The sequence below is a fragment of the Ischnura elegans genome, chromosome 7 (assembly GCF_921293095.1).
Source record: "Ischnura elegans chromosome 7, ioIscEleg1.1, whole genome shotgun sequence".
Lineage (NCBI taxonomy): Eukaryota > Metazoa > Arthropoda > Insecta > Odonata > Coenagrionidae > Ischnura > Ischnura elegans.
Window position 1 is genome coordinate 54,794,985 of NC_060252.1, and position 27,029 is coordinate 54,822,013.

Genomic DNA, 27,029 nt, shown 5'->3' on the forward strand with positions numbered 1-27,029 from the left:
AACTTTGATGCATTAAATATCGCAAACCACGTCATAAAATAATAAAAAAACTTTCACCGAGGTATGCAAACATATGTTTTTATATAATTTTGGGGCTATTGATTATATCTGAAATATATGCAAGTTCCCTATTAGAGCATCAGCCTCGAGCTTAACATTATTTTGCGATTTTTTTACAATATCCTTCTCGCTTGCCCTTGCATACGAGATTTTTTAATCAACTTTAAATATTGCAATTATCGCATGCAAATAAATTCCGCCGATTGCATCAGTTATGCGCGGGGTTAACCAGTCGCTAATACGGAAACGAAAAGTAAAATCTCCCGTAAATAGCCCACAGAGCCCACATTACGCGTGACTTGTTACCATGGCCATTAAATAACCACCATTTATGAGGCCTTCAACCTCCTCAACCACCTGCTACTGCACAGCCAACATTTCCAAAGAGGCTGGAGCGACGCATAGCCGATGTCGAGGAGTTGAGAATGGAGGCGAAGAATGCGAAATGCTTACATTATTAAATTCAATAACATTTTCTCTTAAAAATTAACTTCTAAACTATTTTAATGACAAGTGCTATTTCACTGCCTTCAGTTGCCCTTGTTGCATTTGAGTAACGTAGTGCGTTCCTCTATTTACAATCTGTTAGCGCCAATCAGCCGTCTTCGTCTGCCTGGTTGCTGAGTTACCGTTGACTCTGTTAAATCTGGTTACTGATTTAAATTAGTGTGTGTTAACGTCATTGTACACGACGTGTGTTCACATATTTGATTTGTATTTTTTGATTGAGCGATTGCGTTATTGTGTTACGTTTTATTTTTTGCAATAGAAACAAGCATCTTGCCGTTCAAGAATTCGGGTATTGTTAAAAACATCACTGAAGAAGCATGCCTCGCGCCCGAGGTAATCGTAGAAAGAGGTGTGAGGCCAATATTCCCAGCTCGGGTGAGAGCATTGAAGACGAAGATCTGATTTTGAACGATTCCCCTAAAAAAGAGGGATCATTATCGCTTGAGCCTACGGAACGTAACAAAGACCAAGGGGACAGTAATACAGGGGAAGATTTATCAAACATCGACCCCGAAAATGAAATGAGTAAAATGCTGCGATTACTTGGCAATGACATGACAAAATCGGTGTCTGCTAAGAAGAGGAAAATGGAGAAATTCACCGATGGTACCTATGGATACTTTAAGTTAGCTCATTTTACTTATTTATTTTATGGTATTTTGTATGCCTTTCAATTTTTATTTCGCAGCCGCAATAAACATCAATCTCAGCAAAATGACAAAAGTATGGAGTGAGCAACATAAGAAGAGGAGTGCCACAGTTGAAATGTTTAATCGTCAGGTCCAAGAACATATTAAGCAATGGGAAGATGATTTGAATCATCAAAATGAGAGGGTAACTTGTCGTGAAAGATTATGTTCCAAATTTATTAAAATTGTTTTCTCATGAGGCGTCAGATATTTAACATGACAATATTTCTTTTAGGCTGAAAAGATTAATAATATTCTACTCCAAAATATTAAAGTCCAGCAGCAAGTGAATGCATCAAATGTCAAAAGAATGTCACAGCTTCGGATTGTGCATGAATCATTTATAAAGGTTAATAGATTGTGATAGAAATGAAATACAGTGTAAATCATATAATTGGCAAATATGGAGGATATTTTGTTGGAAATGATTAATTTTGGGCTAAGCATGATATGACATTTGTTACAGAATGTGAAGAATCTTGAAGAAAACTTCTCACGCATCAATGAAACTGCTAATCAGGAAATGAAGACTGAATTACTGTTGCTACAAAAGAAAATTTTAATGGAAACTCAGCAGCAGGATTTGCTGGAAGTTAGGAAATCAGTGCAGACACTGTTATTTTCATAAAGGAAATTAATGTCCATTATATATTTTGTATTTATTCAGCCACTCTAGAGGAATTGATGAATTCTTTGTGTTGGCTATTTGTTTTACATACCTTATGCTCAAGGCACATGATCCTTGCTGAGCATTAACATGTCCTCTGAATCATTTCTTTTCTTACTCTCGTGTAAAGCTATTGTTGAGCGGCAGGATTTGTTGAGCTTTAGAAATTCTGTTCTAAAAGAGAAATGTTCATAAGGGCCATTATTTACCCTACCTTGTTTATTTTTCCAGCAAAGTTCTTTAATTAACTCTGACGTTGAATTTTTACTGTTGAATATTTCGAGTCCTCAAAGCAGGAGGAAATTTGATTTGTGTCAAGTCAATATTACTAGGAGCAATAATTATTATTTGTGTATCTATCATATATAATTAATGAAATAATTATAAATGAATATTTTAAGTTTGTCAACCTAATAATATTATATACTGTTAAAATATATATTTCCATTTTTGATTAAATGTAATAATTAAACATTTCTTATAAAAATGTATTGGAGCACTTGCGGAGGGTGTAAGTAGGTCGTTTCTTTCATATAATAAATTGGACGTTGTTCCAATTGTGAAATAATTTTTTTTAACTCATCTTCCCATCAACATTGTCTCAATCAGCTTTCTTTTCCAACCCATTTAAATCTGATCCAAGGTGACCAAGTCGACTCTATCTGCCAAAGGGACTCTTCAGGGCAAAAGAAATGGCCATGAATACAAGGAATTTCTCATGGTATGTGGGACCCATTCATTAGTTCCCTTAAGATAAGCGAGAGATTTTTCTTAAAACACAAAAAGGAGGGAGAAGCATGTGGATTGCTAATTAGTACGAAGAAGGATGTAACACCTGTAATTTCTAGCCTCCCTAGTTGATAATGTATATGTTGGGTGTGTACCCTTGTGTTATTACTGAACACAGCAATATTACATTTGCCAGAATGCAGGGATTTCTGGCATTTTCAAGGCATTGATTGTGTGATAGTCTGCTCATATAGCTTAGGAATTTTGCCAAAAAATATTCGAATATGTCCACATACATAAATGCAATGTCTGAGATGAAAAAGCAAAGAGAGGAGTATTTAGATAGATGTATTGCATAAACAGGAGCTTGATTCTTCCAAAACCTGTATATATACTGTGATAGAATGGTAGACCTATCTCAAACAGCATGTTTGAATCAGTTTTTAAAATCATGCCTCGAATTAGTGTACATACACTGTCCTAATTTATTGTATAATTGAAAAGAAATTTAAGGCTTGGCACACATACTAGCTATTTCTAACCTGTTACTCATTGCAATGGTGCACAATTATAATCACGTGCATGAAAGCTAATCCAGCTCCAGGTAGAGAGTTCTGGTGTTGAAGCAATTAATGCGGTTGCTTTTCAAGGTTGAAACTTAATGGAACAGTACATATCAGCAAGATGGGAAGTCAGAATGATAGCAACTTCTCTTGGGTATGCTCTGCATGGAAATATGCATGTAGTTGGGAAATATAGAAACAGAAATTTTTCGGGATGCAGATGATGATGAGTTTGGAAATTAAGGGGGAAAAATGTGCAAGCACCAGCTCATAGGGAATAGCCCTTGAACTGAAATACATAGTGAAATGACTAAGAGTTTTAAGTCTTATAATATGGGAATTTTAATGCCATGGTTTGGAATTATAGTCTGGATATTAGTTTCATCGATAAAATGCCAAACTCAGCTACAAAGTGGTGGTGCAAATGAAATCTGGGAGAGGGAACATACAATTTATACCATCCCATAATTTTCCTTTGGATTGGATTCAATGCAAATTCTTAAACTAAATGGAAATGATCAAGAAATTAATATATATATAGAAGCGGAAAATTACGATTTACTATCTCCAGCAAGAAAGTGAAGTGGGCACATCAAAAGACAAGGAAATTAATGTCACAAAGAAGATGAGAGTTTCCTCCATGCAGATGAAATACTGGGCAACGATATTTATGCCAATTTTTCTGTCACGGTCTCAGAGGTGCAATTTTGCCTGTATCAAATATAAATCAGCCTCTTTAACGAAAATTTCCGCATAATCAGTGAAAAGGCTAGTATCTTCTGGTATAAAATCGCAAAACAGTTTTGAGTGTTAAATTCAGTTCTAAAAGATTTCATCCAGCTCGAGCATCACTGCTTTAACGAGATATTATGATTGTTGATAATAAATCGTCTTTTATTTCACTTTGCTTTATGTAAACGTGAATGTGTGAAACACATTAAATCACTTTAAACCTCTGTTTTCTTCGAACTATATTTCAAACCATTCAAACACCGCGCATGCGAAATGATGACAGTTGAGAAGCGATATTTGCAGACGGTTGTTTCCGCAGCTTGCTTTTGCTTCAAATCACAGCAAACGTACGAAGCATGCTTACGTTCAATTGATGCATGGGGAATGCAATCGTGTGTGGATAGTCGGAAAAACCTGGAAATTCAGTCTTGTTACGAGTGATAAGAGCCTGAAATTTTGCTTTTCAGTGTCCTAAAGCCTTCGATGTGGTGAGAATTGAATTAAGGTCTTCTGCGAGTGGGATTCCCGTTCTTTTTATTTCATCATGCTGCAAGCAATTAAAAATGTTTTGGACAGTAAAAGAATTATTCTCGCCAGTGCGTCCCCGAGAAGGAAGGACATCCTTAACCAAGTGGTAATTAAATTAAGCCACTGTGTGTTATCTCCGTGAATTCATTTATGTTGTAACCTTTCAGTGTTTCATCGACTGATAATTATGTCTTATATTTAGTAAATATGTACTATTTTCCCATTTAAAATTCGTAGAAGCTGAATTTCGAAGTGGTGACTTCAAGTTTTGAGGAAAATCTTAATCCTGAATGCTACTCTCATCCGTACGAGTTTGCCATCGACACTGCTCTTCACAAAGCAAAAGATGTGTTAGAGAAAACATCTAAAGACACGCGAAAACCGGATTTGATAATTGCTATGGACACTGTGGTCGTTTGCAAGGGGAAGATGTATGGAAAGCCCCTTGAGCCAGACAGAGCTTTTGAAATGTTGAAACAGTGAGTAAAGGTTTTTTTTCGAACCTTTTACAGTGATAACATTCATCAGCAAATTCATGAATTTTGTATTTTTTCTGAGTGGATGTTCAGTAGGTTATAATTGACCTTTAAGTATTCATGACCACTGTAAATAATTCTGGAAATTAATGGGCCAACTTGATCACTGTCCCTCTTGAGTGTAGTGAACCTCAATACTTGTCAATGTAACCCTCTGCCCCTAAGGCTACCACTACCTTTGTAGTCCTCAAGTTATTCTGTATTTCATAGAGATTTTTTGGATTGGATTTCTTTAAAAAAAAATCATAGGACTTATTAAATTATCATTCTTTGTAAACAATCCTGGGATTGGTTAGGAACAGAACGCTTTCACCCCAGTTAGTTATCCTAATTGAACTTAAGCCTCTTGAACTCTTATGTTACAGAATAATATTTTATTCTTCTTCATTTTGACGTACAGTTTATTGTAAGCCTTTGTCCTTCCCTTGAGTACTAGAATCTTATTCAGATACCTTTCTGTCTCAGCTATATCACCATCAAACTGCAGCAATTTACTGATTTTTGGTGTGGATATTCACTTTAGATATCTATCTTCTTTGATTTCATTCATGGCTTTCATGATGAAAACATTGGAAATAATCCAAAAGAGTGCATTTCAGGTGCAGTTTCAGCATAAAATTTGTGGGGAAGGTTTCATATTATGGCCTGGGTTTGGGGAATACCATGCAGGAGAAATGGGCATTTCCCATTATAATTTTTTTAGAGAATGGCTTAAATACAACTCTAACTTCTCTTAGTGTTGGGACTTGGACTTGTGCTTGCATTTGCATGTGCACTCCCTTAACTCACTCTGTATCAAATTCTGTTGTCGTCCTCATATCCCTTAAGATAGCAACAGAGAAACCTCTGTGAGGTAGTTGTTATGGATAACCTTACATGTTCTCTCAACATTTTTAGTCTAGACACAGTGGGATCACGGTATAGGTAAATAAACTATGTATTTCTTCTAGAAACAAATTATTAGGATTACAAGTAATTATTGCTACTTTTTAGATGGTAATGATTGCAAGTGTAAATTATCTTACATGTAATTGTTACATTACTTCTCTGCTTTTAGGTAGTAATGAAAGGCTGAATTGCTGTCATTGATTTCATTTTCCTAGAGAAGCCTCCTAAAAACATTAAGCAGAAGAAGGGACAACTTAGTTGGCCACATTTTGAGGCACGATGGTCTGATGAAGACAATCGTTGAAGGACAAGTGGAAGGGAAAAAGGGCAAGGGACGGCCCCGAATGAGTTATATCGGACAGGTTATAAAGGATGTAAAAGAGAATAAATATGTAGCTATGAAGAGATTAGCGGATAGGAGAGAGAAATGGAGAGCTGCGTCAAACCAATCTTAGGATTGTTGAAATAAACCTCACATGCACATAGATTTTTATTTCCTTAATACTTTAAAAACTAACTTTACTGTTGTATGCTATTCCAGGTTGATTGGTACTTCACACAGTGTGCATACTGGGGTTGTTTGCTTAGCTGGCGAGAAAATTATCAAATTCCATGAATCAACGGAAGTTTATATGGCAAATGTCAGTGATCATGTCATCAGAGAATACATCAAGACTGGTGAACCATTGTAAGTTCCTAATCATGGCATTCGTAATATTATCTACAGTCATGATTATTGTTTGAAAACATGCTGATGAATTTTGATTCCCATTCATTAATAGTTATGTAAGCTACAAAAAATGATTTCTCAAATTATTAGATCTCGTTAAACTCATCTTTTATTCGAGTTGCAATTTTGAAAGTTCTGTGACCCACATGTGAAGCTATTTTATTTCTATTTCCCTAATATAATTTATTTAATTATTATGTATTATTCTCTATAAATTCTACCATCAATGCCTTCTATGGTTGAAGTTTTGTTATTTGTTTGTGATCATATCCCTAAGGTGATTTTAAACATTTGGAGAGGTAGAGAATGGAACGGAACTCATGGTTGCTTTGAAAGTTGCTGTGCATAGCTCATGTGTCTTGTAAATATGTTTGTAATTTAAGCAGTGGGGTAACTAGGAATATAGCTTATGGGGGATGGGACGGCAACCCTCCCACAGACAACAGGGGTTCTGGGAACATTTTTGAAAAATGGCATGCCTGGATATACATTTTACATCATTTTGGCACTATACATTTACCTTTAAGCAGATGCAGTTATTAAATTTCAAAACTAGACAACAGTTTTAAATAACTTTTTATTTCTCTGAGGCTTTGGGAGCTGGGGGATCTATCTGTATCTTTTGACAATGTCTTTTGTGATTTACATCATTTAATGACAATTAAACTGATAGATTGATTGATATCCCCTCCCCCCCCCCATTGTTAAGCCACTGCATTTAACTATGCATAGCTACATTTGCAATGAAGCAAAGTCAATTTCTCAGCAATCTTAGGAACATATATATTCTGGCTGTTTTGGCATTGCATTTTAGCAGCATTATAGTCCAACTTATGGGCAAAAATGATATTTTGCCTATTGTGCTCTTTTAGAAAGGAATAGATAGGGTGGGTAATATCACTGCTTTTGTCCCAGCATACCTCAAGCATTTCAAAAGTAACTTAGTATTATGTTACGTGACTGGCATAATCTTAGCGAATGGTAAACTATTGTTGTGCATTTAGATGCCAAGAAAAAGTATTCAAGGGAATCTCAGTGACCATTCTTTGTTAGTAAAGTAATGAATATTTTAATGTTGTTTTTCATTTTGATGTGTAACCAATTTTACTCCCCTCATACATATATGTATGTTTAAATTCCTCATTTCACATGGTACATATGATGCATTCATGTGTTTACTGAAGAGGGTGATATTTCAAAGTCCTCTACTATACCTTACTCAGATATAGTGCTCCAACCTTTTATTGTGTCCCAAATTTGGGGATAACAAAAAAAATTGATCATTGTCCCATCTTCCATGTCATATTATTTTAGTTGTACAAGTCCTTTTAAGATCCAGCATGGAAATAAATCCTCGAAAATTTGTAATAATCTTCATCGCCTCTTGTGCTTGTATTAATTATTTATCATTATGAAAGTTTAGTCAATAATTAATTGTTAATTTTGTGAGTGTTGCAAACTTTTCTGTAAAATTTATCCATCATATTCATTTTTAAGTTTTTTTTATTGATGTGAAATGGTTCTTTAAATACATCTCGAGTCACCATGTTGTAACAAATGAATTTTTAATCATAGAATAGGCCCTAAGGATATTAAATTAATTAACTAAAGATATGGCTATGGTCAAGAATTAAAAAAATTGTAATTTATTATTACCTCTTTAGAGGTACGTACTTAAGTTTTCCAGCTTTAACATGATTTCATGGTTAAAACTGGTTAAATTCTTGTTATTAGGCTTATAAGATTATTTACTTGTTAGACAGAATCCCTTAATAGCAGCTGTCATTGGTGCATACATTTTTATATTTTCCCACCTTAGAGGATAAGAACTGTATAATATGTATACGTTTCCTTGTTCAATTTTTCTTTTATGATAAACTCTTGTTTCTGATGGCAGTTAACCCTTTCACTACCATGAATGTACCTGGTACGATTGCACAGTAGGCTGCTGTGAACATACCTTTTCCTTCTCCCTGTAGCGTGCCCTGGACAAATTTTCCCTTTTCCGTACCCCTAACTCCTTCTTGGAAGGATCGTCTTAACTCCAGGCCATTAGTGAGTCATACTTTTTACCAGTACTTCTGTAGAGAAGTATCTCTTTTTCTAGGAAGCAATAGAGTTTATTTTCCCACATACTTAGGCCTTCACTTTTCTGCTGCATGTGACAAGTAGCATTCTGGAGAGAGAGGGTTATTCTTACGAGAAAAGGTTAAAGGGTTATTATCTTTTCTTATCTCCACTCAAGGGCAGATCCAGGAATTTTTTCTGGCGGGGTGTGGGCACAAGAGTCTGACTGGCAATCAATCTTCTCATACTTGAGATTAAAAGCAAGATACAAAAATTACTGTACAAAATATTCTGTCTTTTAATATGAAAGTTATTAATATGAAATTAAATGATTGAGGCTCTATTATGAAATAAAAAAGATTGTAATGATAACTGTATTAAAAATTTTGTCTATATTTTTAGCATCTGGAGGGTCACATGCTCCCCTCTCCCAAAATCTGCCCATTGTCTTCAATTGTCCACCTACGCACATGTTTTTTAAGTAATTCAATTATTAGGTGTTTTACTTAATTAGTCTCTTTCATTTCAGGGACAAAGCTGGCGGTTATGGAATCCAGGGTATTGGTGGAAGTTTAATAGAAAAAATTAATGGTGACTACTATAACGTAGTTGGACTGCCGCTTCATCGATTATGTCAGCATTTATTAAACATATACTCTGAACATTAAGAGGCTGTATCATCGTATCAGATTGTGCATGTTCTTCTCCAAAACGGCATGCAGATAAGAAGGAAATGAATAATACAAGAATTTTACTTGAGGCAATAATGTCTTTTTTCTAAATGACCTTTTTAATGAAATGCAAGTGACCTGGCCATTAAGTTGGAAAAAAATGTGCAGGTATTTTAAATTCTTCTTCTTGTGTATGATTTATTTATTCTACCATGAATTACTATCTACGGGTATAATGTATCATTGATAATTCCTACTCTTTGGAGTAAACAAGGATAAGTGTGTCTTCTTTGATACATATATTAAAGGTTTTTCATATGCCTTACGAGTTTTTTTATCTAATGCATATTTCAATAAACAAAAGATGATTATGGTTTTCAATTCCTTAAAAGTTTTTTGTCGGATCATATTAACTTTAGAAGATAATACTCATTGTTTCCATACCATAATTAGTTTTACTGTGGCGCAATACATAAGCTTATTCGTATTTGTAAAGGCCAATGTTTGGTGATGAATTACTTATCAGAGAACCCTTTAAATAGGCATCGACTCTGGCATGGAACATTTTTGTTGCATACTATAAATAAATGTACCCGTTGAGTTTGTATTAACTTGGAACAAGTAAAAATATGCCAACTGGTTAGCTGCTGATGCCACCAGGCCTTGTTACATTGTTTGCATAGTTTATTTTGCTGTTTGACGTCAAAAATGGATAGGATTTTTGACATACCATTTAATGAATGTGAATTATGCAAGTAAATTAATATTTGAATTAGGTTGAGGCAAAGAATGCCTACATTAAATAACTGCTACAAAGCTATTTAATTAGTTACAGTCTACAAGCACCAAAATTTTCTGCAAGCAGCTGAGCATTTCTCTCACCATTATAACCTTTTCCCCATTGTGGAGGCTTCAAATTTCACTAATGTTGACAAAATCAGCGACCAAATATGTATCAAACATATGAATCACTTTACAAAATGAAAATATTTCAGCTGAAATGGAATTTTGGCATGGTGTGGAAAAAAGAAGGCTCATACTGATTGTAAAGAAATGCAAAAAAAATCAGTGCGGCAACACTGCTTCAAATTATTTTAACAGGAAAGTGTAGTCAGAGATGAGAGCATATGGATTCTATGGGAGATGGTGTACATTCACGCCTGCATTATAATTTGATATTGACCAGAAATTAATGCTTTTAAAAAGGAATTAAAGGTGCATCAATTGAAAAATTTCTTTTCTGCTGGTGGAATTGGGCTTTCTGAAGATATTCAAGGAGCTTACGTCTTCTTGCAGACATTGGGATTGTAAGTTTGGGAGATCATGTTTAATCACTGCAATGTGCGTACGAGTTTGCATTAGTCATTAATTTTGGCTGTACCCAAAACATCTCTATCTGACAATTTTCTGCTGTAAACATTCATAAAACTGTTTTAATCCCTTGACACTAGAACGAATTCTGAGCCTGATGATATCCCACATGTGAGAACTGTGCTGTAGCTATCCAGTGGCTTAACTATGAATATGCTCTGGGGGGATTAGGGAGGTTAGTGGGGGCTACCCTTCCCCCCCATGAAACGTAATGTTCAGAATATATATTGAAAAATAATATGCCTTAAAATGCATTTTTCATCATTTTGGCACTTAAAATTTAACTTTAAGCAGATGCAGTTATTATATGTTAAATCCAGACATGATTTTAAAATATTTTTTTGATTTCTTTGAGACTTTGGGGAGGGATAAATCCCCTCATCCCCCCATAGTTACGCCACTGCCACTATCTGAACTCTGCTAAGAAAAATGTTATCAACTATCTACCTGCCAATTGTAATAGGGTGGTTTCCTATTATTTTTTTATTGCCTTAATCGAAAGATTATTACTCCTGGAGTACGTATTTCACGCTTTTAGATTTTTAAATGACAATATCTATTTTTTGCGATTAAATGAAAAGTGAAAATTTTCAAGCGCGCGAAAACGCGACGCTCAAGTATGAATGCCGGGAAATATCTCCGTACGTCGTATTTCTGGTTCCCCCTCCCGCCCGGTGAGGTGACCTTGAGGCGAGGCTTAGCGCTGATACGTCGCAGGCTGCCAGCGGGTAGCTGAGTACCTTGCTGAATGGTAGCGCTTGGCTTAAAAAAGGTTTATTAATACCTTATCAAACGAAGAAAACTTTCCGACCTTAGCCAGTTTTAGTAGATGATTATTAAGACATGTTTCCCTGAGCTCTGTGCCTCATGCATGCATTGGTAACCTCAGACGATGTATAACTCCTATCCTCTCGTGTAGAAACTAGGTCCCTGTGACGTCACGTGGAGTGGAATCGCATGGGCGCCAATCTGGCCTTTTTCAAATGAGGATAAAATTTGACCCTTACCATTCGTCTAAACCGGTATTTCAAAAACCAAATAATTTGTGTATTATGAATACACTAATGGTGGGTAACGAATCGCAATCAATGCCTTTCGTTTTCTTTGATGAAGGAAACTACCCTATTCTCCCTTACTGGTAAATATTTTGAGAGCATTTAATTCGAATCATGTATTTACAATTCAGCATTTGTAGCTGCCTCAAGTAGCATGGATTGATTTTAATCCAGATTGTGGCAGATCTCGTATAATCGATTATTAATTATATGAGATCTACCACAACGTATCTCATGGTGTTCCATGAATTTATCACCACTTTATTTGCAAGCTTATGCCAGGCTGATTGTGTCTACCTAAACTTTGCAAAGATTTGACAAGGACAGTCCTGCATGCTGAAAGCAAAGGTAGAAGTAGGGCAGGATTCACCGTAAGGCAAAATAGGCATGTGCCTAGGGGTGCCTTCAAGGCGGCAGTTCATTCAGTTACAGCAGTATGTAATGTTTTTATTTTTCAAGTTACTCGTCTTTTACGTTGTATTAAATAAGGCTAGACATTATTTTTGGAAATGATATTCATAAAGTGTGTTAATTGCATAAAAGTTAAACTGTTTCATGTAGTATTACTCCAAGCTGTTTTTCTTTAACTGAATTGTCTATGTTTTCCGTGCGTAAAAATTCAGGCAAAAACTTATGCTGTCAGCCATATATATTTATTCCTTTTTTCCAAACCTTATCTCATGCAAGTAGCTATGCCTTATCGTAAAACTCGGGGAGGGGAGGCTCAATGGAAAGGTGCCTATAGCGTAACAGAGCCGGATTTACCCAAATTGGGTAAATCCGGCACTGGGTAGAAGGTATGGCATAGGACCTTCACTTTTGTATAGGATGAAGAACTACTTCCATTTTGAAAGCTTGCTGTTTGGCACGATGAGGAATTCTTAAAGACGTCCCATGTGCTGTCTATTGTGCTTTGAGGATCACTTCCAGGGTAACTATCTCTCAATACCTTCATTAATGTTAGCAGAATGCATTGATTGATTTTCTTCCTTTTGCTGATGATATCAAGTATGTCAAGAAAGAAGATTTCCAGAAAAGTCACGAAGAGCTTTCAATCACAAAACGTAGGTGAGAAAAGAGGGTTGTAACTTTGTTTGGCACTTCCAAGAATTGCGTGTTGTACTTAGACCACAAATAAGTGGAAGTTTTAACAACTTTATACATATATTATTTCAATAAAAATAAGATATATACATACATTGAAATCTTCACGCCATAAAAATGTTACCCAATTATTCTTTCTTAGTTTCATGAATATTAAAAGTCAAGGCTGCCACATCCTCTCTTGCTCGAAGGATTTTTCAACACAGAACTTGCACAGCCAAGTGAGGAGCTGGATTCACTGCTGGACAGATCAGGTGGCAAGCAGAGTTTCTGTAATTAAAATTTATTAGACTAATTATTATCAGAGAGCTTAAAATTTAGAAAATGAGAGCCAAAAGATGACCCATACTTATGCAACTCTAAACATCTATTTAAAATCACTCTAAGCTGGATAGTCACAATAAACAGTAAGTAACAGCCTTCCATATGAATCTTAATTGGTCTTTATTCTTATAAAAATATTATGTAGAATTTATCAGCAATATATTGAGAGATTGAGGGGTGGATTTTGGACTGTTTGATGAAATCATAGGCACAGTTGAGAAAAGTAAAGAAAAATGGGTGCGACATTTTGGAAAGGCTGAAAAGCTGAAGCAACATAATCTGATACAAGAGTGGTGTTGAAGAAATTGATGACTTCCTGACAAATAGTAGATGCTGTCTGCCCTAGAGTGAAGAGATGTGAATGCTTATCAATAGCTTTGTTCTGATTTTGGCATGGCTACCGATGACTTGATTCATTGACCACATTGAGGACAAATATTTACCTCTGATGACAAAAAGTACATGAAGAGTTGTCAAGGAATCATGACCATTGACCATAAGAGTATAGTAAGCATTCTGTACAACAATAGGGTTGTTTTGGAGGGTGGTAAATTCTGGTGGATAAACTAGTGCTGAAGAAAGGAATACCTCTATATTTTAAGAGTCATTGACCATCAACAACTCATGATCTTAGATTATAATTAATTTTTGATTTTGATGCATATGAGTGGTTAAAAGTTATAGATTCTGCAATTAAATAATAGGCACTTAAAAGTTTGAACTTAAAAAAAAATATTCTAAGGAGCTATTTAAATCACTTTGCATATTATGTGACCGTCAGAAATAGTATCATCTCTCTAGACCATTGAAGAGCACATTTAAAATTATCACATACAGTCTTAATTAAAATGTGAAAAGCATGTATTTTCATTAAAAAAAAGCCAATACCTCAATTATGAATCTTTTCCTCCTGAGCTTAAATGCTAAATCCAATCCTTCAGATGGATGGGGCACAATGGTATTGATGGAAAAAAGTTTCTTGAAATGAAACAAGCCAGAATACTCTTTGTATGCCTCATTTGTCTCATCTTCGGCATCCATGAATGACTCAACATGAGCACTGATATCTACAACATGCCGCAACCTATGAACTGTGCAGGGATCCTGTAAAAAGAGAGTTACATACAATGAAAGAAAATAAAAATATCAAGTTCTCAGGAGAAGTGTAGCTATTGCTTACCCTGAATAAATGAACTGGGACAGTCACCATGCAGACTGCATATGAAGATCTTACAATTGATTTCAGGCAATACATAAATTTCAAGAATTGAGGCAACATTTGCTTTGATGACATACTTGACGTCTCTTGCCAAAGTGGAGAGGCAACACAGTGCAGAGCTATCCTGATGATATTCTTTTTATCTGATTTACTTTCAACTTTACAAACACATGCCTCAATTTGTCGACTAATGAATTTCAGGAGATTCAAGTAAGGGCCTAGTGAGGAATCTAAAGAAAGAAAGAAATTTCCATGAGAATATAGTTCAAGCAAAAACAGGATACACAGTAGCACAATTAACACTCCTGCCACATTGATAGATTTAAAATGTAAACATCAACTTCAGAGACCCAATCCAGTTAAAAAACGTACTATTTAAGAGCAAAACCCAAAAGTTTCAGAACTCAGTCACCAATACATGAAGCAGAAAAGTTACTACATATATACATAAATAGGAGGCACAAATCTGCAAAATCCATAAAAATACTACATACTTTAAAAAAAATGCCTATATGAAAAGCCACAATACAAAGCCATCCCTCACTCAGAGGGTATCGATAGATCAGCAAGGTGGGTGGTGTAATCCTCCACCAAAGTACCGAGCTAGACACCAGTGAATAGGACACCTGACACCAAGGGGCAAATGGGCCCAAGACCTACAAATCCACGTTGTTCCACAAGCAAGGGATATTTATTGATGATGCTCTCATTGAGTGTTTGATGCTAATAGAGATATGCTCCTGAGAGGTAGACCCATAGTACCTCTTGAAGACTACCGCTATATCCACAACCAAGGTAGCAACATACCAAACTTGCTATCATTCACTATATCTTGAGTCTCCTTGCTTTCCTTTAGCCAGGGACAACTAACAACCATTCCTTTTTGATGCTAATAAATTATATGTATTTTTTTTCAATCGTTTTACATTCTACCAATCCAACCGCCACCACACTTCCCGGGCCTGTACTAATGTTTTAATGGTTCCAAAGCATATTTTCGAGGTACAGTAACAAAAGGGATTGTGAGAGATGGCAGCTAAGATAGCTGTTGGAACGAGTTGAAGAAATGAGTTGACATATAAGATGTGATTGATGTTGGTAGTAGATTTGGGTTTAAGACAAACGGCACATTAGATGAACTATAGAAAGATTTATGAGATTATGTTCATTCAATACATCGTGAGAAGGATGAGGGAGTAACAGTGATTTCATCTGCTTTGTTTCAGAGGTAATACCTTCCGACATCCAGGTCTCCCTTCATACGCAATTAGTTCTTAGAAATTCTTTTGGCTGCAGCACACCATTAAGATTTGATGGTGAACCAGGAGAAAGTGCAATGGGATCTTTAGAATGTTTCAGTTGGGTCTTCAGTCATGTAGAACTGGCCAACAATATAGTGTTCAAGATAATTCCTGAGGTTTCATTTGGGAGGGCCAGCACTCAATACTGGCTAAATCAATTTCAGGATTATTTTCATTAAATTACTTTCCTTATTATGCACTAAATTAATTTCAAAAAGAGTTAAAAGTGACCTATAATTTTCTAAATTATCAGAAGTGCTTGAAAAGAAACCTGTATTAAATGCACTCAGAGAAGTTGTGAAATGCTAAGCAAATGTCTAATCATCATGAAAAACATGAATAAAAATTAAAATAAAGGCTCTCACAAGACAAACCATTGAATATATTGCACAGTTTTCTTAACCCTGATTATTCTTGGCTTCTAATTGATCAACTGCAATCTTATGAGTTGGGGATGTAGTTGAAAGACAAGCCATCACTGAATTATACAAGAGACACTCCACTCGTGGAAGAAATAGTCAGCCCTCAATTGGGGGATCAAAATGGTCAGTTGGGGCAATTACTATACCCCACTGAACATTTGCATTGAAATAGCCAGCTTAGACAAAGGCAAAATTTGACCCTCAGTGTCATAGGCCCCTGTTGACCATTGTCTTGCCTGATGCTGTGGTGGAGGATTTACAACCCGCCTATCCGCTCTACCATCACCCTCTGAGTGAGGAATGGCTCCGTAGTTTTGGACCAATTAAGTGATTATAGTCGCAAGTGATACTCCAAGAATTAAGCAGGAAGAATGGGAATCATAACTTTGCCTTCTCTACAAATCCTGCCAGTCTTCCCAATTTCATTTCTTTTATTCAACAGGCTAAACTATAGGCCAGATTGAGGAGGTACCTAAGCTATGAAGTACATACTTTACTCATGATATAACAATTAAGTGCTATTATGATTCACCGTGGAGGCGTTCATAAATAAATAGTAGCCGATGAGATGGTGGTTATGTTAGAGTTGAAAGAAAAGGCTAGTCAAGTGTCTGATCTAGTGTGTAGTGCTTTACGGAGTGCAAAAATGGATACAGAAGAGGGAGGGCAAGAAAAGACTAGAGGTGTTCAACATGTGTGACTGGAGGAGAATGGAGAAGGTGAAGTGGATGGACAGGCGGAGGAATGATGAAGTGCTGGACATGGTAGGTGAGGAGAGTCAGCTTCTAGATGTGATACAGAGGAGGCAGGAGGCATGGATGGAGTGCGTACTCAGTTGGGAGGGGATTTTGAAAACAGTATTAGAGGGTAGACTGTTGTGTAAAAGAGGGAGAAAGAAAGGAGGATTTTTAGATAGAATTAATGAAAGTAAGCCATACTGTTAATAAAAGAGGTAAGTCTATGAAGTAAGGGGATACTGCTTGAATACTTCATACATACTCCATTCAAACCTCCCTTAATCGGTAGAATAATAATAGGAGGCATGAACGGTTCAGGCTTAATAGATTAATTGGAGACACAAAGATTATTGAGAAGCATATTTCATTTCAAACATTTTCCCATACTAAATTATACTGATATATGTTATACCTTACCACTAGCATTTAAGACATCTTCCGAAGGGTCCCAATAAGAAATTCTGCCTAAGTCAAGAGTTTCTATGTCCATGACTTTGGATGTATCAAATATGTGCCCAAATGAAGCCTTACTGTTACTCCCTTCATTAGGATTAAGACCCTCGTATCTCCAAGCTATTTTCATTTGGTCACTATTGGTATGCGATGCAATTGAGTCAACCACTGGAGTTGGTAATTCCTTGACCTTGAAATAAATAAATACCAAATCTTTAACATGGTAATGAATGATTTCATGGACATGTAAAGATTAAAAAGGCCAAATTTTTTCCTACTAGTTCTTGAGGTTGTGCATTTTGTGAAGCCAGGGTGATGAAATGACCATTTAAAACACCTTCTGCTACGAAATGCTTCAGCATCAACGTTGAAAAAACTCCGGAAACGTCCTCTTCTGGCATGAAAAAAATACATGGCAATATGAATTTAACAGCTAAAAGTTAATAAATTAATTTCAATGAAAGATTGTTCGCTTTCAACAACATTGACAACAGCATAATATCATTCATTCAAGTAATTAAAGTTACAAGGGTTCTCCCATTATGCGAAGAGTAATTAGCAGTTTTTGTAGCCTCTGGCCAACTAATTCTCCGCAACCACTTCCACCAGTGTCATGCGCCAATACTGTACATGTTGGCAAGAGAATCTTAAGAGTATTCAAAGGAACGAAAGGAAAACTTCCCTTACCAATGCAATATATGGTTCCAACTGGCAGGCCACCTCCTGAAAACAATATAAGCATGTATAATTATAGGCATACACTCAGACTAGTAACCAACAAATATTAACTATAGTGGTGGTCATTCTCTCTACATAGAAAATAAAATTGGCCCAAAACACCTAAATATCTAGGAGGAACTAAGGCGGATGTGTTTACCAATAAAGTTGTCAAAGCTGGGTATTCCTGAGGAAACTAAAAGCTGAGCATTACGAAGAGACAATCGAGTCCCTGGAATGCAGGGACGCTTTAAGTTCGCCCTCTGAAAACTTGAGACTCCTTCCTTAGGTTTAGCCATATCTTCATGCCAAGCTACACTCACATCTACATCACCTCCACATGCTCGTAGACCCAAGGGTTAAGTCAGCGTGGGTTAAGTGAGCGTGGTTGGAGCGTTTTTGAAGCTGTTCAAAACATACGGAATGCCAACATAAAATATATGAATGAAGAAAGACAGGGGACGGAGGTTACATTTTTCACTTTACACTATTATTGAAGTATAACTGCGCGTAATATAATAACTTTTCCGTAGTTTTATTATAAATTTTTGCTATCGATCCTGATTTTAGACCTTTAACTTTTAAGCACTAAAACCAACCATACGAATTTGAGAACAATTATTTCAATGTTGGCTGTCTGGGAATATATTTTGCCAGGGATAATTTCGTTTTATAAACACGAGGGAAACTTCAGTTGGTTCGAGATCCCTGGAAATCATGCGGCATATTTGAAGTCAGAATGTACGTTTTCTGTTAATGAAATTAGTCGCAGTGTATCATGCATGCAAAATATTATTGAAGCCGATTTTACGTTAGCATAGTCTTTGCTCAGCTAATTATCATTTATTTTTATCTGATCTGAATGTTGCAGGAGGAAATATGTTTTACCCTAAACATGACTACATATCCGCTGTTCTCGACGAAATAGCGCTAGAAGGTCTAGATGGAATCACTTTACAAGGTAGATAAAGTTGTGTCATTAATTGAGCCCATATTGTGCACTGATAGATTTATACTGCTTAATTTGAAGTGGCTTATAGCATTCATACTGCTCATTTTGTTGCGCTAGAATAATTTAAGTAGTGTTTTTCGTATTTATACACCTTAACGTTTGCTACTACCCCTTTAAAATACTGACTGGTGATGATTTATTTTTTTGTCGCTGTTTCAGCACTCTGGTTGCGTTTATCGCAAAGACCTGACACTTGTCTACAAAACGATTGTCACACTAAAAACTATGTTTGGTCAATTGTAACTCGGTTGAAAGATGTGGCCCTGTTTGAGCTGGAAGTTCCAAGGAATGACTTGGTTGCCTTTAATCGTTTTGACCATGTGGACGCTGAAATGGGTACTGTTGTGGAACCAGTGAGTAATGAAATTCCCCCGTTCGTTTACCTTCGTTGTGATTTGAGTTCGTGCACCCTTTGGAAATCGTAGAAGCTAAATGTGAATTTTCCATCTTGTGCTGGCGACTCAACTCATTACAGGGATTTTTGTTATCTTTCTAAAGATGCTTTCAAGGTTTCAATAGGGCAGGCATTTTAATGAATCATGCATAAATTCTTGATGTTTACTTAATACTTTGAATTCAGAGCTATAGTGACATATATCCAGTGACGAAAGCATAAAAAATTTTTCCTCCTGATGGACGAGGATTGTGATATGAATTTATTATTCCTCACTGGTTATGCGTTTATCTATCGTCAATTACTGCTTAGCAGTCTCTGAATTTGGGTTGAATTCAGGGATTCTCACCCTGCCTCATTGAATGGGTTGATGATGTCCAATTGATTTTCTATAAATAGGGGGAAGATCCAGAAGATTTGTATCCATATGCACCCATGGAAGATATTGTTAGAGGCATCAGAGGCTCATGCTCCACTTATCATAGCCGAGTGAAGGTTAATACTATAGCCAGGACACTTACTCTTGATGAAGCTGTTGAAAAGTAAGTTTTTCTGTGTTAATATATTTGAGTTGTCTTCCATATATCATTAATCTTTACTCATGTATCATTCTATTTTTATTTATTTAAGAAGAAAGAATCATAAACCAGTTATTAAAAGTTTCCATAGATCGCATAATTAGGTTATATTTGAAATTTTATTTTTATGATTAACTATCAGACCAGAAGCATTTGTTTACCTTATGCTTGCCTGCATAAAATTTTTATTGCCCATGCAAACAATTGATCCCAAATACCTGTATTTTACTAACAAATAACTTATCATTTTCAAACAAAATGCTATGATTCCAACCCATGGAACCAATGTTGACTTTAATCTGGGCTCCTGACCTTCATGTTGTAAATCCCATAAAAAATATTTAACACAAGATGTAAATAGAGTATAATAGAAAATACACTTAAATTTTCATGGAAATAGCCTCAGACCAGCCAGCAGTCTACCATTACAGACTCTATTGCAAGTTTATATTTGGGCACAAATTTCATAGAAGAAGAATCATCGACCATTGAAAAATCATTGTGGTGCAGTTTGCACTAACATGTTGCCTAATGGCATCATATGTTTACACTGCTTTTGTGGGCATCCATTAATATGTGAGTTGATTATGGAGGGGAGTGGGTTGAGCCAATTCTCATCCAATCTCACATGGGGGAAACGGGATCTCGCTAGTATCACACCATTTTTTTATTTTGGAAACTGTAAAATTTCAAGAAAGCTAATTTAAATTAAGTAAATTTTTACTTTGAAACATAACTAAATCCTGCGCATTAATATTTATGTCAGATACAAGAACCCCACAAAGTAACTCCGTGATTGTTTAGGCACTGGGAGGTAACTTGACAAATTCTGTGTCGTGCAAGTCTGGTAAATAAGAATAGTTAAGATAATTTTCTTTTAGAAATCCAACGCAATCTGGCACACATTAGCATCAGCATCATTGGTCAAAAACCCTATGATATGGCCTCACCTCTCCACTCAATTCTCCTGTCAGCTAATCTTATAATGCTTACGCATTTCTTCTCTTTCACATCCATCTTCTGTTCCATATATTTTATAAATGATCTTCCTTTTCCATGCTTATCATTTACTTGTTCCTTGGCGTTTATCATCATCAGCCCATCATCTCCGAAGATATGGCTGGATAGGACTCAAAATAGGTTGTTTTGTCGTGTCATCAAGGTTTTCACAAGGCTACTCTTCTTAGCACTTCCTCATCACTTACTTGGTTGATCCATTTGATCCTCATTCATCTTCTGCAGCACCACTATTCATAAGCCTCTGATTTCTCCACTGCTATCAATTTTGGAAAGCTCACATTTTGAATTTTAGGTGGCATTGCATAATGACTAGGTTATGGTCACTGTTTATATCCGTTCTGGGGTAGTTTTTGCAATACTTCACTGGGTTCCTGAATCTTTGTATCTCTATTATGTATTCAATGTGGAATCTTCCTAGGTCTCCTGGTATTTTCCTTGAGTACCTTCTTCGCTTAAAATTTTTGAATAATGTGTTAGCAAGCACTGGCCCACCTGGCTGATTTCCCACCCTTAGGGGTCCGGTTTCAAATCCTGCCAGAGGTGGAAATTTTTCAGTGTGTGCCTTCAGTGTTTTATGGTGGGCACTTCAAGTACAGCACTCCATCCATCAAATGATACATTATGGTTTGGTCGCCTTAGAGCCTTCTCTTAACCCATTCAGTGCGGATGTCATTCATGAATGATATCCGCGCCTTGCCACATGCGCAGATGTCTTTCATGAATGACACGGCCTTGGGTCCTTTCTCATTCGTTTTAACAGTACCACGCTCAGCCCCCTCCGCTTGCCACCACTACGCCGCTCTTTAGTTGGTTCCTAGCTTCTGTCTAGTGTGCTCCGTTTCTAGTTACGCCAATTTTTCTTTTTTCTATGGATTTTTGAATTTTGTTTTGTGTTTTTTACGAGACTTTTGGTGAATAAGTTTCTATTTGAAAGTGCTTTAGTCTTTTCTTTTTAGAATTGACGTCTTTTTGAAGAATTTTTTCTTCTGTTCATGGTTTTAAAAATTTTTTATGTGGTTATATTGTGATATCCAGTGAACATGGAGGGGGTAGGGTCCTAAGGACAACTGCAAGCTTATGTATGTCGGGAGGAAAGCCCACGCAGAAAATGTCCCTTTGAGACTAAAAGCCGAAAATATAAGTAACAACACGTCCTAGTGTGAATGAATTGAAATGCTGGTCGTCAAATACAAAAGATATTTCCGAAAGCCGAGTTACAACAGTAAAAAAATGTAAACATTTTGTCAGCAATACTATTCATCCTCTTCAAAATTTATGAAAGCGACCAATGAGCCAGAGTAGAAAACACAGCCCTATTATCAATTTGAAATAGAACTAGACAAAAATGTTACAAAAAAGGGAGGAGTCAAAGATATGTTATGGATAAAATTAATATGTTTATAAATATAATGCCGATAACTATTAGGTAACCTCTTGCTCATTCCTTATACAACGCACTGAAAGCTAATAAATTTCAATTACCAATATTCAGACTTCAAAAAATTATATTTTCTCAGAAGATTAAGGAAAATTTTAGCAGCGAAAGAAAAAGAAATGCGGGTTGCATAATGACGGATTTTTCAGCTGAGCGGACGTCATTCATGAAAGTCATTTTTTTTTAATTACGAAAAATGAAGTAAAACATGCTAATTGATATTTTTAAATGGTTTATGGTAACTCAAAACACAATTACAGATATGATAACGTGAAAATTTGAAGTCCGACACTGGGTAAGAAATATGCATATAGACCTGCATTGAATGGGTTAAGAGCAGACTAATGCCAATGCAGGGATATCCACCATTACTTCCCTACCATTTCATATTGTGCCAGTGACCTTAGCTATGAGTCTGCCTCTTCCACATACTATCTCATTTGCTTTTTTCTTGATGGCTCTAGCCATTCACCACTCCTTGTTTAATGCATACTCAACCCTGCAGGTGTGCCTTTATAAACAAGACTACAAATATGGTGCTTGCTATTGGTGTGCTAGTATTGTAGTTTCATGTACTATATCAGTTTCTTATTTTTTTGTTGCATCATTTTTGTTTTTAACTAAATTGATCTCGATACCTTGTTTATTTATCATTACTCTGGATCCTGTTGTTCATCTGAAGGAAAACCCAATACTTGTGCATGGCAGTTGCTACTATATATGTTGTATAGATGATGCAATAAGTAAGGTCTTCTATTTTGATGATATTTTATTTCCTCCCTGATTGTGATTTTTGTTATTTTTTCGTATCTCTAAATGTCTATTCTGAAAGGAAACTCATTTTATTTCTTTTTCATGGTTTAAGGTGGGGAAATAGGCTTGTTATTGTGGCCAGTCAGACAGTGAGGAATAATACATTGCTAGCTGATAATGTTGACCCTACCATAGAATTAACACTTGCACACTACTGCGTGTTAGAAAGAATTGGACGATCCAGATATCATGGTGAGATAACAATTGGAAGGACAAGCCTGCAGCAAATTGGAATCGATCCTAAAACTTTATTCTACTTGAGGAAATTCTTATTAAACCACAAGCTGATCACCAAACAGGTATGTTGATTACAAGAACCAGTTCTGTTATAATTTAGTGTGTAAGTATATGGTGGTTATCGTTTAGTGAATACCAACTCAATTATATTTTTATTTATATGTCTTTTATTTAAAAAAATCAACACTTGTTTGCTAGATAAATACATATTTGTTTTAGTACCTAAATGTGTTGATTGATGTTTCAATTTTAGGCACTCCTCCCTGATAAGGTTACTGTTTTTATACAGAGCAGAGAAAAATTATATCACGTCATTTTAACCCTGGATAGCTGATGCCAGTAGGAACCAAAATTACTGATTATGTTTAGGTTGAAAATGCACCCATTTAAAACTACAGAAACTTTTGCGCCAAGCGCTCCCATTGGCTGAGAGTTTTGAGTTTGTCCTATTGCCAGAGGCTCTGGATAACTCATGACCTCAAATGCTTTGCCTGTGGGAGATTTCAATGTATCTAAGGCAGTTGGCTAGCTCAGTAGTGGGGCAGTCAAGGTCAGTGGTGCAGCAAGGGGGGTTGGGGTATAACCCCCCCCCCCGAACTCAGAGAAATTTTAAAATTTAATCCATATTACTTAATTGGATAAATATTAATTATAGAATAGTGAAAGGATTAATAAAATATCCCTCGGAAAGCAGTAAAACTCATCATTTTGAACCATTTATCATAAAAATTTTCTGGGGGAGGGCACCCACACCTCCCGTATTCCATACCCCCCAGTATTAGTTGCTCCTAAAACCCCCTAGCTTTGATTTCTACCTGCGTGCCTGGTCAAGGCAATGAGTTATTCAGAGCCTCTGCCAGCAGGTCAAATTCAATGCCAATCAGCGTGCTTGGCACAAAGTTCGTGTAATTTAAAAAGAGTAAATTTTTTACCTAAACATTACTAGTAATTTTGGTTCCTCCTGGCATCAGCTATCCTTGGTCAAATTTTTGTGACAAAAATTTTCTCCTCCTTGTGTATGTAGTGGGGTGTCCATGAACCATTGAAAACATAGAAATACCATAATTATGCTTGAATTTTCAGAACCAGATTATTTCTGTACTTCAAGAAAATCTAGTAAGAGAGGGCAATTTAAAACTGTAATGTCTACACATTTTTATGGTATCATGGGGTCATTACTCCGACCATAAATATGAATTCATGAAAATTATTTGGTAGATGGCAGGGAAAGATTAAATGCATAAAAAATCCTCACCGTTTCACCACTCCCTCGTAACTTCAAAAATTAAGAAACCTGATTGTTACTGCCCCCTTTTGATGAATTGATGGCATTAGAGTCCTGGTTCATAGACTCATTCAGGGAGCACTTTCCACTGTGGGAAGAAATAACAACTTCTTCCCTCAATGCAAGATGTGCAAGTGCGCAACACACCACTCAAGGCCTAAGGACAAGGTGGAGGAGTAGCTGAGGAGCAGTATTCAACTCGGCATGAGTTTGTGACATCATTAGCTTATCTGCAAAAGGGTTAAGGCTGGTGATTAATCATCAAAAATAGCTTGCAAAATTGACGACAGAGTCAATTGTTATTTGTTGAACAGGGTTCCCACTCAACCGTGGAAACCTTAAAACCGTGAATAAGCCGTGAATTTCGTCTACCATGAAAAAACCTGGTAAAAGCCGTGAATTTCGCCATGAAACCTTATAAATATCTCAATCTTGATAACATTACTACAATTGACTGATCAAATTCGATATGTTAATCTTGTTTCAAGGTGAGGCACGCGCAGACTCTTAGTCTACGCATTTCTCTACACACGAATATTCGAAGTGTAGTAATTGGTCCGTACTATATGACGACACATTGACCGATATTTTCCATTTTAATGGCGGAAGTCTGTTATTTTGTCTAAGCGTTTCAATTTCAGTGATAGCTTGGGATGGACTTGTGTTCGAAAAAGGACGAATGAAGCTTGCATTTCTAATGGACCCAGAATGAACCATTTACGAAAATTATCTGATTCGTGACTCAAAGTTCGATTCCCACACAAAATTAGGGCATATGCCATATTCTTCGAAATATGAGTTTGCCATTGGAATTTTACTTAAGGAAACATTTCTACGGCAAATAGGCTTTCAATTTATGGCAATATCTCTCAATAGACTGCGCTCACCTCGTTTGAATTTATGTGAATAATAAAGTGAAAGTGAAAATAGCTTTTTTCAGCAGGTATTTATTTTGTCTTTATATATTTCAAACCTAGTGCATTATAATTATATGAAACTGATTTATTGATTTATTACACTCTATAAACAATTTTAATAAATATTTTCCTCGATCTCAAAAAGATTTGGTAATAAGGGATATTTGGTTACTGCAGTACAGCAAATGTGCGATAATAACAACGTGCGCAAAAAACAAGCTCTCGGCGAGGAATTAAAAAACGACTTCCGGTGTTCAGACGGAAGAAGGTCCTAAGGGCATTCGCATATTAAAGGAGGCCATGGTAATCGGCGTGCGAGCAAGAGCGCGGTTGGGTTGGGCCTTTAGTTGGCCCTGAATTTTCCAGACGATAGTTGACGTCATAACAGATATCACTTTTCATTGCTGCGTTTACATTCACGGCGTCTGTCGCGTACGTTAATTTTAGTTAATATACGGCCGGTGATTGTCCTATTGTTGACTTACAAATGGACTGTGAATTTGACAGCATTGAGACCGTGAAAACCTGAATAAAATGTGAAAACCTGGAAAAAAACTTGAATTTCATTATTTAGGTAGAGTGGGAACCCTGTTGAAAAACTCCTAATATAAAGGACCTCATTGTAATGTTTTCAGGGTGATGGAGATTTGAATGAGGGGATTAGTTTACCTCCGGAATATTTATCCCAAGAGAATTCCTTCATGTCATGATATAAAAACGAGTGGAGTAGCTGGAACTCCTGAGGATAATATTGTGGGCGATTCTCCTTGCCTGGAAATGCTTTCAGAAATATTTTTCCTTTCCAAAGGGAGGTTATGTAACTAATTTGGTCCCATAATTGTTTTAAGTCTGGAAAAAAGTTTTTGAAAAATATTTAGATGATTTAGGTACACTCTGGGTTTAAGTTCCTTCAGTTATAAGAGCAAAAATCTCTATGAGGTCCATTACGTAAGATGGTGAAGGGGCTTTTTTATTCTGAAATATTATTAACCCTTTTGTTACAGACGATGAAAATAGGACAGGATGGGACATTTCTTGATGCGGGAGATGAAAGCTGCAAATTTTTGTCTGAGATTTTCTTACGCAGGTGAAAATATACTTTTCCTTGCTCTCCTGATTTTGTGACAGTTGCGGGTTCGCGATGTCTTAGTTTCAGGACACAGCAGGACTTAGGCTGTACCCTCGAAATCCAGGAGCAGGTACCTTGACCCCTCGTCTTGTAGTACCCCTTTTTATGGTCAGGGACCAGGTTCATACCATTGTTC

General features: G+C 36.3%; 4 protein-coding genes across 9 annotated transcripts in view; 3 read left to right on the forward strand and 1 right to left on the reverse strand.

The window, feature by feature from the left end:
• The first annotated feature begins 627 nt into the window (after positions 1 to 627).
• On the forward strand, positions 628 to 2,494 carry LOC124162061 (synaptonemal complex protein 3-like). 3 transcript variants are annotated; one of them, XM_046538412.1, is made up of 5 exons: positions 628 to 709; positions 830 to 1,176; positions 1,259 to 1,404; positions 1,495 to 1,608; positions 1,726 to 2,494. In XM_046538412.1, exons 2-5 carry the CDS (start codon positions 888 to 890, stop codon positions 1,885 to 1,887), a joined length of 711 nt encoding a protein of 236 aa, XP_046394368.1. In that variant the 5' UTR covers positions 628 to 709; positions 830 to 887; the 3' UTR covers positions 1,888 to 2,494. The 3 variants fall into 3 exon arrangements, with proteins under 3 accessions (XP_046394368.1, XP_046394367.1, XP_046394365.1); XM_046538411.1 differs by having other exon boundaries at positions 657 to 728; XM_046538409.1 differs by lacking the exon at positions 628 to 709 and having other exon boundaries at positions 718 to 1,176.
• Positions 2,495 to 4,313: 1,819 nt separating this feature from the next.
• On the forward strand, positions 4,314 to 9,692 carry LOC124162678 (dTTP/UTP pyrophosphatase). Its single transcript, XM_046539277.1, has 4 exons — positions 4,314 to 4,584; positions 4,716 to 4,957; positions 6,444 to 6,590; positions 9,229 to 9,692. Exons 1-4 carry the CDS (start codon positions 4,495 to 4,497, stop codon positions 9,365 to 9,367), a joined length of 618 nt encoding a protein of 205 aa, XP_046395233.1. The 5' UTR covers positions 4,314 to 4,494; the 3' UTR covers positions 9,368 to 9,692.
• A 3,249-nt stretch (positions 9,693 to 12,941) lies between these two features.
• Positions 12,942 to 18,455, reverse strand: LOC124162842 (elongator complex protein 4). Of its 2 annotated transcripts, none has more exons than XM_046539516.1 (7): positions 18,234 to 18,455; positions 18,044 to 18,079; positions 17,635 to 17,747; positions 17,321 to 17,546; positions 14,405 to 14,673; positions 14,113 to 14,328; positions 12,942 to 13,170 (listed from the first exon to the last, which is right to left on the reverse strand). In XM_046539516.1, exons 1-7 carry the CDS (start codon positions 18,370 to 18,372, stop codon positions 13,054 to 13,056), a joined length of 1,116 nt encoding a protein of 371 aa, XP_046395472.1. In that variant the 5' UTR covers positions 18,373 to 18,455; the 3' UTR covers positions 12,942 to 13,053. The 2 variants fall into 2 exon arrangements, with proteins under 2 accessions (XP_046395472.1, XP_046395471.1); XM_046539515.1 differs by having other exon boundaries at positions 17,635 to 17,750.
• Positions 18,456 to 18,536: 81 nt separating this feature from the next.
• The window catches only part of LOC124162838 (general transcription factor 3C polypeptide 1), a 113,833-nt gene continuing 105,340 nt past the window's right edge, over positions 18,537 to 27,029 (forward strand). For all 3 annotated transcript variants that reach the window (XR_006865688.1, XM_046539508.1, XM_046539509.1), the window contains exons 1-5: positions 18,537 to 18,814; positions 18,945 to 19,034; positions 19,245 to 19,438; positions 19,879 to 20,021; positions 23,378 to 23,624. Coding sequence is in view for 2 of the 3 variants with exons in the window: in XM_046539508.1 (XP_046395464.1) it covers positions 18,953 to 19,034; positions 19,245 to 19,438; positions 19,879 to 20,021; positions 23,378 to 23,624 (666 nt within the window). In the remaining variant the exon portion in view is untranslated. The remainder of the gene's footprint in view (positions 18,815 to 18,944; positions 19,035 to 19,244; positions 19,439 to 19,878; positions 20,022 to 23,377; positions 23,625 to 27,029) is intronic.

Excerpts from the sequence above, each read along its gene's own strand:
- LOC124162842 (XM_046539515.1), bottom strand. The coding sequence starts at position 18,372 with ATGGCTAAACCTAAGGAAGGAGTCTCAAGTTTTCAGAGGGCGAACTTA. Across the intron at positions 17,751-18,043 it reads TGGAACCATATATTGCATTG|AAGAGGACGTTTCCGGAGTT; the intron begins GTAAGGGAAGTT and ends TTTTCATGCCAG. Across the intron at positions 13,171-14,112 it reads GGAAAAGATTCATAATTGAG|AAACTCTGCTTGCCACCTGA; the intron begins GTATTGGCTTTT and ends TTTTAATTACAG.
- LOC124162061 (XM_046538412.1), top strand. The coding sequence starts at position 888 with ATGCCTCGCGCCCGAGGTAATCGTAGAAAGAGGTGTGAGGCCAATATT. Across the intron at positions 1,177-1,258 it reads AATGGAGAAATTCACCGATG|CCGCAATAAACATCAATCTC; the intron begins GTACCTATGGAT and ends TTTATTTCGCAG. Across the intron at positions 1,405-1,494 it reads TGAATCATCAAAATGAGAGG|GCTGAAAAGATTAATAATAT; the intron begins GTAACTTGTCGT and ends TATTTCTTTTAG.
- LOC124162678 (XM_046539277.1), top strand. The coding sequence starts at position 4,495 with ATGCTGCAAGCAATTAAAAATGTTTTGGACAGTAAAAGAATTATTCTC. Across the intron at positions 4,958-6,443 it reads GCTTTTGAAATGTTGAAACA|GTTGATTGGTACTTCACACA; the intron begins GTGAGTAAAGGT and ends ATGCTATTCCAG. Across the intron at positions 6,591-9,228 it reads ATCAAGACTGGTGAACCATT|GGACAAAGCTGGCGGTTATG; the intron begins GTAAGTTCCTAA and ends CTTTCATTTCAG.